Here is a 17460-nt window from a genome sequence, read left to right on the forward strand (position 1 = left end):
AGGTCTATATTATGTGTTTAGTAGTGTCTCACAGATCTGTTATTGATGTGGTTTGACAGCTTGAGGCTATAAAATAATGTGTGTTGCTTGTAAACAATCAGTGGGCCCTGCTCGTTGAACTGAACCTTATTGGTCAGCTTGCATTTGTTTGTTTTTTTATGTTTGCCAAGCCATGCTGAAACAAAAGCTTTTAATTGTTTTCTCTTTTCTTTTTTTTCAACAGAACAGTGTGCCCTGGATCCTTAATGAACTTATCCTCAAGTACTCTGCAATTATTTTTCTACAACGGAAAGGAAGTTAAACTCTTCTATTATAAGAAAACTACTTCTGGTAACAATGAACCTCCTTAATTAATTTGATAAGTCTCTTTAATTCCTTATTTTTTGTTCAAATTTCATTTTGTGAAGGGTGTTATTACGTGTTTATCTGTGCTTTACAATGTCACTATTCCAGCTACAGTACAACAGTCTGTAGTTGGAATGCATGTGAATTAGAGGCTGTGAATCAACCATCAATCATTCACCCAACATCAATAATTCCTTTACTAAGTCTTGAATTGAAGTTTTCTTCACTTACTCTATTAGCACCCTAGTGTGACAAAGAAGCTGCTAATGTTCATTTGCAACCCATCCCTATTACCTTGTGAGCCTTATTAAAGTGCCATTTCACACTATTGGCAGGGATAGCCTGCTAAGAGTGTGACAATAATAACGCAATGTCTGTTTGCCTAATGCCCACAGGTGAGAAGTAACAATTAAAATGCTACTGTACCGTTGTGCACCCCATGGTCCTTAAACAAACTCTGGTCAACTGCAGCTGTTGAGGCTGTCCCACACCAATAAGATGCAGTGAAAGGGAAATACCAGGGCTTGGGGATTCCATACTGGCCTGTTATCAAGTGTATAGAACATATTCCAATTTTAATAACAGCTCATCTAGAGGGGGGACATTACACATTACAGTGGAGATTTGCTCTTGAATATCTAGTGCAAATTCGCCCTTGTTTAAATTACAGTGGGCAAGGGAGGTGGTGAAGACAGTTCCCTTCTAATTGCTGGTCCATTTCTTATTGACAAAAATGTAGGCTTGATTCATTTAATTATACAAGTTGTATAATTAAATGAATCAAGTGTAAATGTATATTTTCTCTCCATCTCTGGGAATTGCCAAATCTATAACTTGAATAAACATCTTGTGAAAAACATATTAGGGTTCGTGATTGTGCATATTACTAAGACAGAGACGTATGTAATCGTTTGAATAAAGTGGTGGGTAACATCTGTTCATCAATAAATACCTGGAAAGACCTGTTCAATGTACCAGGTGAGCAGCCAGTACAAAACAGCATCAACCAGCATCATGATGATGGACACGACGAAACTGTATTGATCGCCTTCTTCTGGACTCTGGCCGATATTGGACCACTGGATGCCGATGCCTTGCTCCTCATATTTAGCGAAGTTCTCACAACCATAGCCAAAGGCCACACACGACAATAAACTCTGGGAATGAAAGATACACAGGTATTAGAAACATCTTGATCAAACATGGAGTGTGAGCACATGGAATTATGAATCAATATGCCTGGTTGGCAACAAACCAGCTGCAACTGAGAACCTATTTTAAATGACAAAAACATTAACCAATCTGTATCTTAGAGTATGTTAATAAAATGTACAGGTAACTAGCACAACTGCAGTGGTCTCCCTTCTCTTTGTCACGGTGCGAGGCAGAGAGGTGTAGGACCCAAGCGCAGACAGTGAAGTGGAGACAGAACGATTCAGATGCAGGGGGGGTTTATTAACTAAACGGGGAATACAATGCGCTGCCAGGGCTCTGCGCGGAGGACGTCGGCACAGAGGGCGCAAGCAGGACCAGAAGAGAGGCGCGGGTCGAGGCCGGGATGGCCACCCGGGTCCGGCCGGACAACGGCAGGAGAGGTCCGGAATGGCAGGCGAGGAACCGGGGCAGAGAAGAGGAGCTCGAGGCAGGACGACCGCCGGGAACCAGCCGGAAAGCGGCCGGGGAGGCCCGGACGGCAGGCGAAGAGCCGGGGGGGGGCAAGGAACCAAGGCAGATGAGAAGAGGCCCCGGACAGCGGCGACCGGAAAACGGGTCACGAACGGCCCTGCCAAGACCGTGAACCAGCACAGAAGGACCGGACGCCGCACCTGGATACTGGCGAAGCCCGTCCAGGTTCGGACGTCTCGGCAGGCCGCCCGCCGTTCGTCGGCGCTGACCCGGGGCGAAGCAGGAGCTGGACCGTGGAGGCTTCTGGATGCTGGGCAGTGGAGGCTCCTGGATGCTGGGCAGCTGGGAGCATTGGCGGTGTCGAAGGCCAGGACGATGACGCCCCCTCGCCCGGTTCCCCCTGACAATAGCCTAGCGAGACCCAGCATAGGGAAGCAGTTGTCTCAGCAAAGGCTGGCTCAGGGAACACGGGGTCAACAGAGGCAGGCTCGGAGCCGAGAGGCTGGAGGCCTACAACCAAGGGGTGCAGGCTGATGAGTAGGCTGGCCATCGACAGGCTGGAGATCAGGTAGGTGAACAGGCAAACGGCTAGGCAGGAATGAAGAGAAGTACTTCAAAGCCATCTGCTGGGCTGTCCGCTGGGTCCATTTGGTCGGTTCATTCTGTCACGGTGCGAGGCAGAGAGGTGTAGGACCCAAGCGCAGACAGTGAAGTGGAGACAGAACGATTCAGATGCAGGGGGGGTTTATTAACTAAACGGGGAATACAAGGCAAGACAGAACACTGTAACAACATTAATGAACCGACACAGACTGGAAACAGAGGGACATATAAATAGACAGGGACTAACTAGGCACAGGTGAGAACAAAGGACAATTAACACATGATTGGCTGGAACAGAACAAGACACAGGTGAACTACAATTACAAAGACATACTAGAGAGACAAGACAGGAAGCAACAACTAGGGCAGACAGGAAACACCACGACAACACTACAAAACAAAGGTACAAGGAGAACAGGGAACAATACAACAGAAAGCGTGGTCAAAAGGGTCCAAAAGGGTCCAATACCATAAAAGGTCAGACAAAGGCTAAATAATAAAGTCAGTCCACGGTCCGAGGAGCGGATCGTGACACTCTTCCATTGATACATGGCGACGTCGCTATGAACGCTTGGCCGCCACAAGCCAGTTATCCCTGTGGTAACTTTTCTGACACCTTCCGCTTAAAACCCCAAAAAGCCCTCCCCCGAACAGGGGCCAATTGTGTTCGCAGACACGCGACAAAGCCGGATGTACCACGGTGGAGTCGAACCCACAGTCTCTGCGGTGGTGGGCAGGCACTTTACCACTGCGCCATCCGAGCGCCTCCCTGTTGATTCATTTTTACCCTGGTGTCGGGTAGGACACCAAATGGTTGACAAGTAGGACTGCCTAAACCTCATAAGAGCAGTATCTCCCCTGGCCAAGTGGGGATTCTATGGAGAGCTTTAAACAATAACCTCAGCTAAATCAGCTACTTGGACTGGGGCTAACTTCCCATAATCATACATGATCAATGATCTATTGCAGCCTAAACAGGAAGAGTAACCATACCCGATGACTTAATGTCCTATGCTGACAATTAGAATTAGAGAGAAAACTGCAGCGGGCAATTCATGTGGTACAAACAAAGATTGGTTGGATCTTTCATACCGTAGGAAATTGCAAATGATGTTCTGCCCGTGAGACATCATCTGCCATGGCCTATCACTCAGCGTTGCCATGTTGCCTGCCAGCTGTTTCATCATGCCTCATTTGCTCGCTGCATTTTAACTCTGGCAGATGCCACAGCCATTTACTGACGCTTTTTTCCCCTCCCTCAACACTTAATTCTTCCATTACGCATAAAGGAAGAACATACCACCGTGGGCAGAAGCCATACCGGCTGATGCAAAGATTTTCCGCCACCTTGTACTACCACCAAAAGATTCAACCGGACCACCATTCCAAACAGCTGGTGATAACCCCCTCTGTAGTCTGTCTGCCGACAAACAATCCACAGCCAATCCCCTGAATGAGGAGTGCAAGTGGGGGCTAAGCAGACAGAACAATTTTTACTTTGAGAAAAGGGCAGTAGTTCAGAGGTGGGGAAAAAAGGGACCAGCATGCGCAGCGCTGTAGCCTCCACGAGTTTCCAGTGACTCAAAACAAAACAAAAAAAAAAACATTTTCACATTTACTGAGTGGACAAAAATAGAGAGCGAGAGAGAGAAAAATACAGGACATTGGTTTGTGAAGATGCCAAGTCTCTTTGTTTGTAAAACACTGCTTTCAGCTGTGCTTTGGCATGCACCTGCAGTCAAAACATTAATAACAGTGATAAGATAAGATAAGCATCGTATAGGTGATTATATTGTATTGAATTTGCTGATGTTTTTTTATTTCAATCTGTGTTTTTTGCTTTCTTTCTTTTTTTTTCTGTACTGTACAGCACTTTGAGCTGTATTCTTATGTATGAAAAGTATATTTAGATGAAGTCCATTATCATTATCAACCTCCGACAATTTGTCTCGGAGATTTTGTCGTTTCTGGTGACAGTGGGAAAAAGTGTGTGCTCTCTCCATTAATCCATTCATGAATTGCCATCTGGATGTGTTTGTAGTCCCTCAGATAGGGATTATAGAGGTTTGTCCCTCCTAACATCCTCAGCCAGCCTTTCTTCATAACTGTCCATGGTACGTTGCTGACAGATTGCTTGAATAAAAACACAGAAATCATGAGCGTATTGAGGGTTTGACCTACAGTATCTCACACGATGTTTGGCTAGTGGGTGTTCGGCTAGTTAGACGATCTGGGGAGGTGCAACTTACTTGCACTGTGCATGCACTGCCAGAGTTATTTTTTTGCTCTGCAAAGGCGTCAGTTTGTTTGATTGATCTGCCGAATATGAAAAAAGTTGTAGTTCGTGGAGTATGCCGCAGCCTTAAAGGGACATTTCGCCGATTTTGCTACCAGATCTTATTTTAATGAAGTTTAGGACTCAAGAAACAAGATCCTGTTTTTTTTGTGTGTATAATCTGTGTTTTTAGATATTTAGTAATCTTCGAAGATATCGTGACGTTATTTACGTCACGACCATATGGTCTCATTCCTTTCCGCACTACATGTTGTCTCGACGCGTCTCAGTCAGACCAGCTCCAAAGACAGCCCCAAGGGGTGTCCCCAAGATTTGGTCCAACCTTGAACCGTCTTGGACTCCACCCCATAGAGTTGAGGCAGCGGCGGCTGCTGCTCATGCAGCCAGCGGGCAGCCGTTCTTCCAGGGGTGAAATGCTCCTTTAACCATTTAGACCTGGAACGCATCTGTGTCGCATTTTTAGATTTGAGCTAAAAAAAAGCATTATTTTACACTTTGGCACGAGTATATTTGGCTATGAGCTTGTAGATCTGCTATTTTTTTTAATCGTGAAAACGTGTGCAAATCTATGAATATATTTTTAATGCAAACATTTGTAACTCAAATATTTGCTTCTAGGGGTCCCTGGAACAAAATATTTTGAGATGGGGGTCCATGGCCAAATACATATCATGTTGGGGGTCCTTGACATAAAAACGTTTGAGAACCACTGATACCACTGATAGCAAAACAAGTTTTTTCAAAAACCTTTTAAATAATATATTTAAAATAATATATATTCAAAGATTTTCAGGAATTTTCACGATTTTTCAAAGAAATTGCAGATGTACAAGCTCATAGCGCGGCACTTGGTTGAATAGCCCAAAGAGAAAAAAAAGAAAAGAATGACACACGGATGCGTTCCAGGTCTGAATGGGTTAAGAGTCAAGAACCAAACCAAGATAAATAAGAGTAAAAATAAAGGTACTGAGCAGCTGGCCCTAGATATCTGCACTGGATCTCTGAATTAGTGAACATATACTGCATGTACAGTAGTCTATCAATGAATATAAATGTACCGTAAATATATGAATGAATATACAGTACATACAGTATATTGCTATACATCAATCGGCAGTGAATCCAGTATGAAAGACATAGACTGTACATACCGGTATTAAGTACAGAATGAATACATAAATAATAGTCTGTCAACAGACCTTCAACAGCGAATATCCGGACAACAACCGTCTATGAATAAACACAGTCTCTCAACATGTATTAAAGTTCTCCAATTCATATCCTAGTAGTCCATTTGCAAGTGTGGCTATTGGCACAAAGGACTGTCCACAGGGGTGTAGCTATAGGCTCTCAGGGGCCCCGAGGCGAAGCCCTCTCGAAGTAGCCTGATTATCAGACTGAAGCTGCGTGGAGCTTCAGTCTGACATTGGCTCTAGTGTAAGCCATTACAAGGGGGAGGGGATTAGAATTTCCCTAAACTAATTGGAATTGGTTTAGAATTACCCTAAACCAATCACAAGGGATCCCCACCCCCACCTCCGACTCTCATTGGACAATACATTTTTGTACCGAATAAATCCTAGGTTCACATTACAACACCAGACCAAGAGAGGCAGTCCACTCAGAGAGTGGGCGGGCTCTATGGTCTGGAACCAGGCTACTCTCGAAGGGCTCTTCAGATAAAAATCCTTTAAAAATTCACGGCTGTAAAATAGCTGAAAACCTATCATCTAACGTGTAGTTAGATGATACGTTTGCAGCTATTTTACAGTCGTGAATTTTCTGTATGTTTGGGTGCATGTGCATGTGCATGTGAGTGTCAGAGTGTGTATCTGTCATCTCGAGAATCGTCCGGCCTATCGACGAGGACCCGAAGGAGTGCAGTGAGCGGTGTAAAGTCGTTTGAATCGGTGGGTGTCCACTCCAGAACCACCGAGCCGACCCATACTGTATATGGGCATACAGTATTATGGAGATCCCATTGTCCAGAAACGCTGATCTGACAATATTATACTGACATCAGGGATCTCCTTATGGGCATAAAAGGGACAAGGACAGACAGATACAGAGATATCCATACTATTACTTAGTGTATTGGCATAAAAGACACACACACACACACACACACACACACACACACACACACACACACACACACACACACACACACACACACACACACACACACACACACACACACACACACACACACACACACACACACACACACACACACACAGAGATCAATATTCTCAGAATACTCTGAGAATAGTACAAATGGTATTGCATAACTGTGCAGGGCATGCATTCCCAACATGCATCGTGACCGATTTACATCGACTTGCGTGGTCCTCAAGTAGGCCAGTGGCCCAAGGTCACTGGCCGAGTGTCATAAAGTGACACCCATTGAGCCAAGAAAGCTGCAAGACAAGCTTGTTCTGAAGGACACAAAGAAGAAAACAGGTTGCCAGTTGTGATAGAATGGACAAACCAAGGGCAGAACAAGTCACTCTACAGTCCATCCATCGATTAGAGAAAGGTTCAGCACCACAGCTGATGGACAGCGACAAACCAAGTGTGCTGTGAGCCAGCACCATGCCTTTTATACATGTAATGGAGATCAAAATATCCAAAGAAGAGCAAAGCATAGTCTGTATAATGTACTTGTATGTCTGTATACCATGCAAAAAGATAGAACACACATATAATTCAATGGTGGAATGGAATGACAAGCTACGTTGACAAATTGTATACAATACTTTTTTAAGCAGTTGCAATTGAACACAACTTACTCATTTCGCACCAAATGCAACATTATTTTTAAACTCTAAATATTAAAAGATAAATACAGGTCTAGATAAAACACACAGGGTGCAAGCGGCACACACACACACACACACACACACACACACACACACACACACACACACACACACACACACACACACACACACACACACACACACACACACACACACACACACACACACACACACACACACACACACACACACACACACACACACACACTCTGCTCGGCCTAATTCATGCTGCAGTTTGATGAGGTCCTTGTTTTTATTCCATTATCCCCCATAGAACAGTACTTACACAGTAAAGTAATAATGCAAATGAAACAGGTGAATGATCTATGAACAGATCAAGAGCCCATTTTAAAATGCCATCCTGCTCTCCTTCATGTTGGCACACCTGCCAACCACTTTGGGACATAAACATTTGTCAATGTTTATGTCCCACTCAGCACACAGTGTTCTCCATCCTTATATTAAAATTGGCTTAAGGGAGGATCGGCGGGCGGGCAAACCTCTGATGTCACGCACTCATGTCACCATGACTCAGCCATAACCATATAAGGAGTTCCCAATGCAGCTACGCCCAAATATGGAGTGTGTTGTCTAACCTCAATGAGTCGTCATGGCACAAACAAATCACTCAGCTCCATAAATGTGCACAACATGGGGCATGGTCATATATGGGCATATACTGATGACATCAGGGATCTCCATATATGGGTCTAAAAGGGACAAGGACTGACACAGATAAAGATATATCCATATATGAGCATAAAAGGGACAACGACTGATAGATAATATAGAGATCTCCATATGGGCATATCAGCATGCCCATATATGGGCATATACTGATGACATCAGGGATCTTCATATATGGGCATGAAGGGGACAAGGACTGACAGATACAGAGATCTCCATATATGGGCATATCAGTCGGATTGGCGGTGTGAGGGCCGCGCAGAGGCCCGAACCTCTTGCTGTGTCTAAGGCCTCATCTGTGCACAATTCTCTGAGACACTGGCGTGTCAAAGAGAACCACAGCGATGGAGATTGTTGTTGTTCTTGGACAGAGAGAGACATCTAATTATACATCCACTTTATGTTTTACAGTGTTAAATAACTCTCCCCCATCTCCCCAATACATCATCATTGAAAAAATAAAATTATGAATAAAAAGTCAGAGGTGTAGAGGGAGAACAGGAAAGGTGACAGGCAGCACGGTTTATTGGGGAGCACCAGTGTTGCTCACCAGCAGTCTGACATACAGTACTATACCGTGGGCCTTTCTGGTCATATTTCGTCCCTTTTTCTATTTAGAAATGAAGGGTTGGTTTTATGACTTCATTATCGAGGACGATGTAGGGACTGTGGGTGTGCCTAGCAACCCAGTCTCTCTCCCTCTTTCTCTGAGTAAGAGCAGAGACAAAAACAGGATGTTGGCCTGGTCAGAGGGACATTGTTCATGTTAATTAAAGTGGTAGCCAATCCATCTAGTTCCCAACCTGTGGGCTGGGGGCCCACTGGTGGACTGTGAGGCTGCCGCTTGACACACGTCAGCCAGACGACTGCGGTGTTAAGTGGTCAGATGGGTGGACCGTGGGCCCTGATCCAGATACGCTAGAGAACCGCTGATCTGGTATAGGAACAGAGAGAGAGGAAAAACAACAACTCACCACCACACCACGCCAAGGCCCTTATTGGCCTTTCCTGTAGGAAAGTGTCGAGATTAACCCATTTAAGACCGGGAAAGCATATCTGTCATTTTAGCTTTTAACCACTTTAGCCATTATTTTATACTTTGGCTATTAAAAAATGGCAGATCTACAAGGTCATAGCGCGACACAGAGTGCCGCGCTATGACCTTGTATATCTGCTATTTTTGAATAGTCGTGATTTTTTTTGCAAATATTTGAATATATATTTTTTAAATCGAATATTTGTAACAAAACTTTGCTTCTGGGGGGGGGGGGGTCCCTGGAACAAAATATTTTACAAATGTTCGCTTTAAAAAAAATATATTGAAATATTTGCACACAAAATAAAAATCACGATTTTTCAAAAATAGCAGCGCTATGAGCTTGTAGATCTGCTATTTTTGAATAGCCAAAGAAATCTAAAAATGACAGAGATGCGTTCCCGGATTGAATGGGTTAAATATCCTTATGATGCTGAACATGTTCAAACGCCTCAATTACTGTAACTGTCACCCAATTACGGCGTGAAAATGACAAGAACTGGCAAGTTGTCTCCACAGAGAAAATGAGATCATTACCGCATATATGTCTAACTGCAAATCAAAGGCCTGACTAATTTGAGCCTGTGAAGCCCGCCTCCGCTGGTCTGTCAGCGCCGGGGTTGATCAAAGAGACAAGCTATATACAGTTAGCGTGCCATGAAAAGAGATGAACACACAATTGAGCGCAATGTCAGGCGACAAAGTGAGATGTTTTTTTTTGTGGCTGCCTCTAGGATATTTCAGCTTGATAAACAAGGAAACATTGGGCCCATTTGAAACTCTGGGGGGAGGTGTGTGCCCAGATGCATGGCAATGAAGATGAGAGATTCCTGTATACGCGTACGGGACAAATGATCGCAGCGCTGCCGTAAAAGGTCACTCAGAAAGGCTACGCTGAAAGTTGAGCAATGGTATACAATTTCAACAGGGCGAGGATCATCCTGTATATATATAAGCCAGCCGTACCTGGAGACTGTAGAGTTTTGTCTCATCTCGATTGCAAAGAATGCTTCATGGATTCACGGGTACACGCGGTTGGGCCGTACTTGATTGAAAATAAGTAATTTGTTGGGTGAACTATCCCTTTAAAGGAATGTGTTAGTTAATTAAAAACGTCATCTAAAGAAGTTGTGCAGAGTGATAATATACAACTATTCAGTCGTGGGACAGAAAGCAGAATAGGAGGCATGTACTGTACTAGAAGTTCTGCCCGCTACGCGGGCAGAATTCTAGTCCCCCCCCCCAACCCCCCCACCCCTAACCTCCCCAAAGAAAATGTCGTTTGGGGGTACAAAGTCATGGGATAAAAAAATAAATTAAAAAAAAATGTACTGTACTGTACGGTCTGTACTGTACGGTCTGTACTGTACTGTACTGTACGGTGTGTACTGTACTGTACTGTACTGTAATGTACTGTACGGTTTGTACTGTACTGTACTGTACGGACTGTACTGTACGGTGTGTACTGTACTGTACTGTACTGTACTGTACTGTACGGTCTGTACTGTACTGTACTGTACTGTACTGTACGGTCTGTACTGTACTGTACTGTACTGTACTGTACGGTCTGTACTGTACTGTACTGTACTGTACGGTCTGTACTGTACTGTAATGTACTGTACGGTCTGTACTGTACTGTACGGTCTGTACTGTACTGTACTGTACTGTACGGTACTGTATGGTCTGTACTGTACTGTACTGTACTGTAGAGTCTGTACTGTGCTGTACTGTACTGTATGTACGGTACGGTACTGTACTGTACTGTACTGTACTGTGCTGTACTGTACTGTGCGGTCTGTACTGTACGGTCTGTACTGTACTGTACTGTACGGTCTGTACTGTGCTGTACTGTACTGTACGGTCTGTACTGTACTGTACTGTACTGTACTGTACTGTACGGTCTGTACTGTACGGTCTGTACTGTACTGTACGGTCTGTACTGTACTGTACTGAACTGTACTGTACTGTCTGTACTGCACTGTACTGTACTGTACGGTCTGTACTGTACTGTATGGTCTGTACTGTACTGTACTGTACTGTACTGTGAGACGTGCGTGGTGTGACTGTCTCCCCGTTTTTTTTTGCAATACAAAGCCGTGACTATAGCACAACAGATCTGTGTGTGTGTGTGTGTGTGTGTGTGTGTGTGTGTGTGTGTGTGTGTGTGTGTGTGTGTGTGTGTGTGTGTGTGTGTGTGTGTGTGTGTGTGTGTGTGTGTGTGTGTGTGTGTCAACATACCACCTCCGTGACTAATGTGATGCAACGGGACTTTTGAGATAGCCATGCCCAAAATAGGGTGCCTTATTCGGATACATGCGTGTGACGGCCCGCCCCTGCCGGTTCTCTGAATTTTTATTTTTAAATAGGCTCTGTCATGATTAAGTGACCACACATATGAAGTGAAACAACTAAATTCTATCCAAACGATATGTTATAAGTAAATTCCGTGCCTCAAAGAAGAAGTTATAGAGCTTTGTGAAGTGGAAAAGTCCGGAGAAAGCAGGCTACAGAAACAATGGACCTAAGCAATGGCTGCCGTTCGTGTTTGAGCGACGACGCTGATAGGCTGGGAGAGTGAGGTTGGTTGGGTTGCCATGTCATGTCGAGGTGTTGTAAGCGTGAAGTGGGTGTAAATTGGTTAGAGAAAGTGCGTCGACGCATGCGCAGTGCGCAGCTTTGTGTTTTTTCATGAAGCTGGTTGCTTGTTGCTTGCGCACGATCTGGCAACAGCGGTGCATACGCATGCGCAGTGGCGAGTTTTTGACAAACAAACACATGTTCAGCGACACAATCGGATTGTAAGGTAGATACCCGGTAAAATCCTGAGTGGGCCTAGGGTCCCTCAGGGCTTTATACTTGGTCCCCTCCTTTTTTCCCTCTACACCAAATATATATCCAGAAAATAGCCGATCTACAAGCTCACTGACTCTGTAGATCGGCTATATGTTCACTGAAGGTTTGGTTAACTTTGTGTGTACAACTCAACCCCTTTTGACACTCTCAGAGCTAAACGACTGGTCAGGATGTTGCTGTAGACAGAAGATGGGCATATTGTGGAGCAGATAGCAGAGCTGAGGCTCACACACACTCCTCCAACAGTGTGTTGGGGAGCCTGAGCCCATCGGTCAGCGCGAGTACCAGGAGACTTGTATACAGGTATGCTAATGAGAAATATACCTCACTGGGATTATATATCATACAATAATGGCATTATATATCATGCAATGAATACATATTCTGTTCCTTTCTTAAATACAAGGCCCATAAAGTCACAACTTGGGTTTAAGTTTGAACCCAATGGGGAACAAGAAAATGGTAAGGAATGGATGAGGTAAAATTAGAGTAGTATATAAAAAGCCCCCATCCATTAACCTGGCAGGTTATACAGTAGCTGTTCTTTTTTTCTTCGAAAGGCAATGTATTCCCAGACACATTTCCGCCTCGTATTCATAAATAAAATAAAACAAAATGCAAATGAAACACAAAAAGAAGGAATTCATTCCCGAGCAAGGTTATACAATGACCAAAAATAGAACTTTAAAAACACAACAACGGACCACTTCATATGATGAACACTCTCGCAGCCAACACAAGCCACAGCGAGAGATGGCATTATTCAAAACCGCATTGAGGAGTCAAGAGGGTGCCTCTTAGAGTGGTGTAAAGTAACTAAGTACATTTACTCAAGTACTGTACTTAAGTACACTTTTGAGGAATACTTACTTTACTGGAGTGTTTCCAATTGTCTTTACTTTTACTCCACTACATCTCAGAGGCAAATATTGTACTTTTTACTCCACTACAATTATTTGACAACCTTGGTCACTAGTTAATTTGTAGATTTAGATTATTATTACAAAACATGCATTAACCACTTCAGCCCTATGCATACTTCGGCTATTTTCAAATAGCCTATCTACAAGCTCACAACGCGTTGTGAGCTTATAGATCTGCTATTTTCAAAGCATTTTTATATAGGATTTGGAAACTTGGGAAATAGGACATTCTGCAAAATGAGTACTTTTACTTTCGGTACTTAAAGGGATATTTCACTTTCAAATAAAATAAACATAAAAAAATATAAAATATAAAAAATAAATGAAAAAAGTAATGGAAAAATCACGGTGCCCTGATGCATTAGATAGAATGTCCTTCTAATGCATGAGCGGGCCATGATTTTTCCATTACCTTTTTCATTTATTTTTTATATTATCTTTTAATGTTTATTTTATTTGAAAGTGAAATAAGTGTATTTCCATGCGAACACTTTTGTACTTTTACTCGAGTAAATTTTTCATAGCAGGTTTTTACTTAAGTACAACACGTGAGTACTTCTTCCACCACTGGCCTTCTTACCACGGCGACCTTGACCTGGAATCCCATGACGTCTCTCCAGGCGTAGCAGAGGATGTGCGGCAGGTAGAGGACGAAGTAGATGAGGCCGCCGCACGCCGCCGCCAAGTTGGCCTTGGAGAAGAAGCAGCTGATGAAGAAGCACTGCGTGACCGTGGTCACGCAGAACACCAGCAGGAAGACGAAGATCACAGACGGGTCGCTGTACTGCAGCACCTTCCCGTACTGCTCCGTGGTAGAGGGAAGGAAGCAGAAAGGGTTTAATAACGAAGAAGAATGTGAGACACAAAATATGGGAAGTTGAAGAGCTTTCAAACTGTACTCCTTCTGCCAGATTCTGTGAGAGAAACAAGCAACCAGGTCTAGGAAAACCAGCCCAAAAGAAGCACTTTAACATATACATCAGCTATTTGAAAATAGCAGATCTACAAGCTCACAACGCGTCGCAATGCGACGCGTTGTGAGCCTGTAGATCGGCTATTTTCAAATAAAATCTTGCTGGGAAATTATAATAAGCAGATCTGGCAACCCTGGTGGGGTGGGAGGGGTTAGATGACATCATCTTCAGGAGATCAATCGATTCATGACACACAATCCAGGGTCGATTAGCACATTAATTATCAAATAACAAAAACGGATGATTGTAATAGATCGTTGGATTTATTCTGAATGGCAACGGGCAGAGTTTGTTTTAAAAAAAAGTGCTGGCCAAATTTCTCACAAATCATACTACTTTAGGTTTGTTATGCAGGTCGACCGATGTCATACTGTGCATTGTGAAGTGTCTTTTGTGCGTCACTCTGCCGCACTGCATTCACGGAGAAGAACCCTTCTCTAATCCTGGATGGCTATTCAGTCTCGTTAAGCAGGCATGGGTTTGGTGTTGCTATACATTCATTTTAGTTGATGTTATAGGCTTGTGTTTGGCGTTTAACCACTTGAACCCTATATACTTTGCCGACCCCCAGGGCATTGGTTTGAAGATTAGGGTAAGGATCTGGGGGGATGGCGTTCACATTGCGGTGTGCTCTGAGAGCTGCTTGGGGTTTGCGTTAGATTCAACAACTTTTTGCAGGGCAACTGTTTGCGAGCAGCTGTGTAACTGTGTTGATTTCTAAAAAAATCAACACGTTATTCCCAAAATGTTAACATTGACCAATAATCCCCCATGCCTTAACTGATGCCCCCAAAGCCGTCCAAGGACAAAGCGCTGGGTTCTCCTCGAATCAACCGTGGAATCACTTTTGAAATCACCTTGAGTATTAGACTGAGGAGGAGGGCACAGACGGACAGAGGCAGCACGCTGGACACCGCCCAGCTCAGCCAATAGATGGCGTTCCTTAGGCCCATGATCCGCACTGTCTCCTTCAGCCTCACCTCCTTCTCCAGGACAATACCCTTTACGATCATCGCCACTGACAGGATCCAGGCTAAAGTCATGTACAAAGGGAGGGAGCGTGCCAACGATCGAATGAACCTAAGGGAGAGGAGAGGGGAGGTAAAAGCGGCCCGGACCCAAGAGGAGGTGGTGACAAAAAGGATTTTTAGTTATTGACTGCACCTTCCAATGAATCTTGAGAAAAAAATAAAACTGGGAGTGCATGAAGGGTCATTTCATCCATTTTCAAGGACCCCCAAACTTATATGTATTTGGCCGCGGACCCCCCCATCTCAAAATATTTTGTTCCAGGGACCCCCAGAAGCAAAGATTTTAGTTAATTGTTTTTGCTTTAAAACAATATATATTCAAAGATTTGCACACATTTTCATGATTTTTCAAAAATAGCAGATCTACAAGCTCGTAGCGCGGCACTCGGTGCCGCGCCACAAGCTTGTATATCTGCTATTTTTGAATAGCCAAAGTGTAAAAGAATGCTTTTTTTTTGCTTGAATCAAAAAGTGACACAGATGCGTGATCGAATGAACCTGGGAGAGGAGAAAGTGACCGGACCAAAGAGGAGGTGGTGACAAAACATTTTTTTTAGTTATTGACTGCACCTTCCAATGAATCTTGAGAGAAAAAAATAAAACGAGGGAGTGCATGAAGGGTCATTTCGCCATCGCTTGGAGAGAAAAAAAATTGGGTACAACGCAAGGTCAGAAAGGAACAGATTGTTCGAACTCCTCAAACCTCATAGCCACAGCTCTTGGCCTCCTTGGACATAATTGCCCACCACTCATTTTTTGCAGGCTCTTTCCTCATTCCTACAGTAGGGTGGTAGGGTGGGTGGGTGATTGATGAGGTGTCAATAGCCGTCTTCGTAGTGAGGGGGTGGGCTCCAGTTGGTGTAATTAGCATTTTGTCACAGCGGTCAGCTTTGCCGCGCAGATGAAATCAATCAAAATTGTAACTTGCCATGTGACGCAAGTTTGGAACATTGGGTCACTTTGACAAAACAAGGACATACTACAGTATATAGGGGAAAGGAAAGACGTATCGATCATCGCCGATCAATGTTCCTTTCCGTAAGGCAAAGCTCTGCCAGCCAATAACTTTGATTCAGGTGTTGGCCCACAGGGGGTGAGTGTGAGGCCAGTGTTCATGCACTCCAATATATCATTATGTGTGCCAAAGAGTAAATGCTTTTACATCCCCCGTAATGGAAAAGAAAGTATAAGCATACAACGACAAGCGGACACAGGTGCAAACGACAAAACTGGTCGCCGTCACACCCAAATCCAGATACAGCCTTTTCCGATAATTACCATCTGATTCGCTATTATTATTAATGTGACGAAGATGGCTGTGAAATTATCATTTAGAATGGGCCTCTGATTTGAATATGCATCATGCTTGCACTTGTGCCTCCAAGGCACCCCAGCTAACTCAATTTATTGTTATTAATGTTTACAAATTGTCGATGGCTTGCAAACACATTAGGCTGATGGGAAATTACATTTCGCGCAGCTGTTCAAATATCAGTTTTTATTTAGCAAGCAGCGTTTTCCAATTAAACTGCAAAAATTGATTAGGATGATCTAAAAGAACCATCCTTTTCTATTTAATTAGCAAAGCAGATGAAAAAGGAGACATTGAAAGGATGCTGTATCTATACTATCCATGTCTAGCACTATTGCTACTGTACCTGCTGGGACGCACAATGCTTGCACACAGTGATAAATGTCTTATAATTTATCTTGCATGCACCTTAGCCTTTAGACGGGGAGTCAATTCACCAGATAAGCAACACAATTACATGGAGCAGGATCAATGATGCAAAAAGGAACAATGCACTAATAAACAACAGGAGACCAAAAGGGTCTTCCATTACAAACCACCTTCAATAAATCTTTCTTAGGAGAGAAATGAAAAATGGACACCTATTTTAACCCATTAAGACCAGGAACGCATCTGTGTGTCATTTTTAGATTTCTTTGGCTATTCAAAAATCTAAAATCTCAGCTATGAGCTTGTAGATCTGCTATTTTTGAAAGACCATGAAAATTTGTGGGAAAATCTCTGATTATATATTTTTTAAAGCGAATGTTTGTAAAATATTTCGTTCCAGGAACGCCCAAAAGCAAAGATTTGAGTTACAAATGTCTGCCAAAAACAAAACAAAAAAAAAATCAAATATTTGCACAACTTTTCATGATTTAAAAAAAAAAATAGCAGATCTATGAGCTTGTAGATCTGCTATTTTTCAATAGCCAAAGAAATCTAAAAATGACACACAGATGCGTTCCCGGTC

The 17460-nt window shown here is 43.4% G+C and overlaps 1 protein-coding gene across 1 annotated transcript in view; it reads right to left on the minus strand.

Annotated features, from left to right (window-relative positions):
- Positions 1–17460, minus strand: part of LOC308101484 (phospholipid-transporting ATPase ABCA1) — a gene marked incomplete at its 5' end in the record, with an annotated part of 254815 nt that overhangs the window by 178447 nt on the left and 58908 nt on the right. Inside the window, 3 exons of the mRNA XM_080450900.1 lie at positions 772–888; positions 1298–1502; positions 13772–13993. Of these exons, the coding sequence (XP_080307026.1) occupies positions 772–888; positions 1298–1502; positions 13772–13993 (544 nt within the window). The remainder of the gene's footprint in view (positions 1–771; positions 889–1297; positions 1503–13771; positions 13994–17460) is intronic.

The sequence above is a fragment of the Gymnoscopelus braueri genome (assembly GCF_963280865.1).
Source record: "Gymnoscopelus braueri genome assembly, chromosome: 15".
Classification (NCBI taxonomy): domain Eukaryota; kingdom Metazoa; phylum Chordata; class Actinopteri; order Myctophiformes; family Myctophidae; genus Gymnoscopelus; species Gymnoscopelus braueri.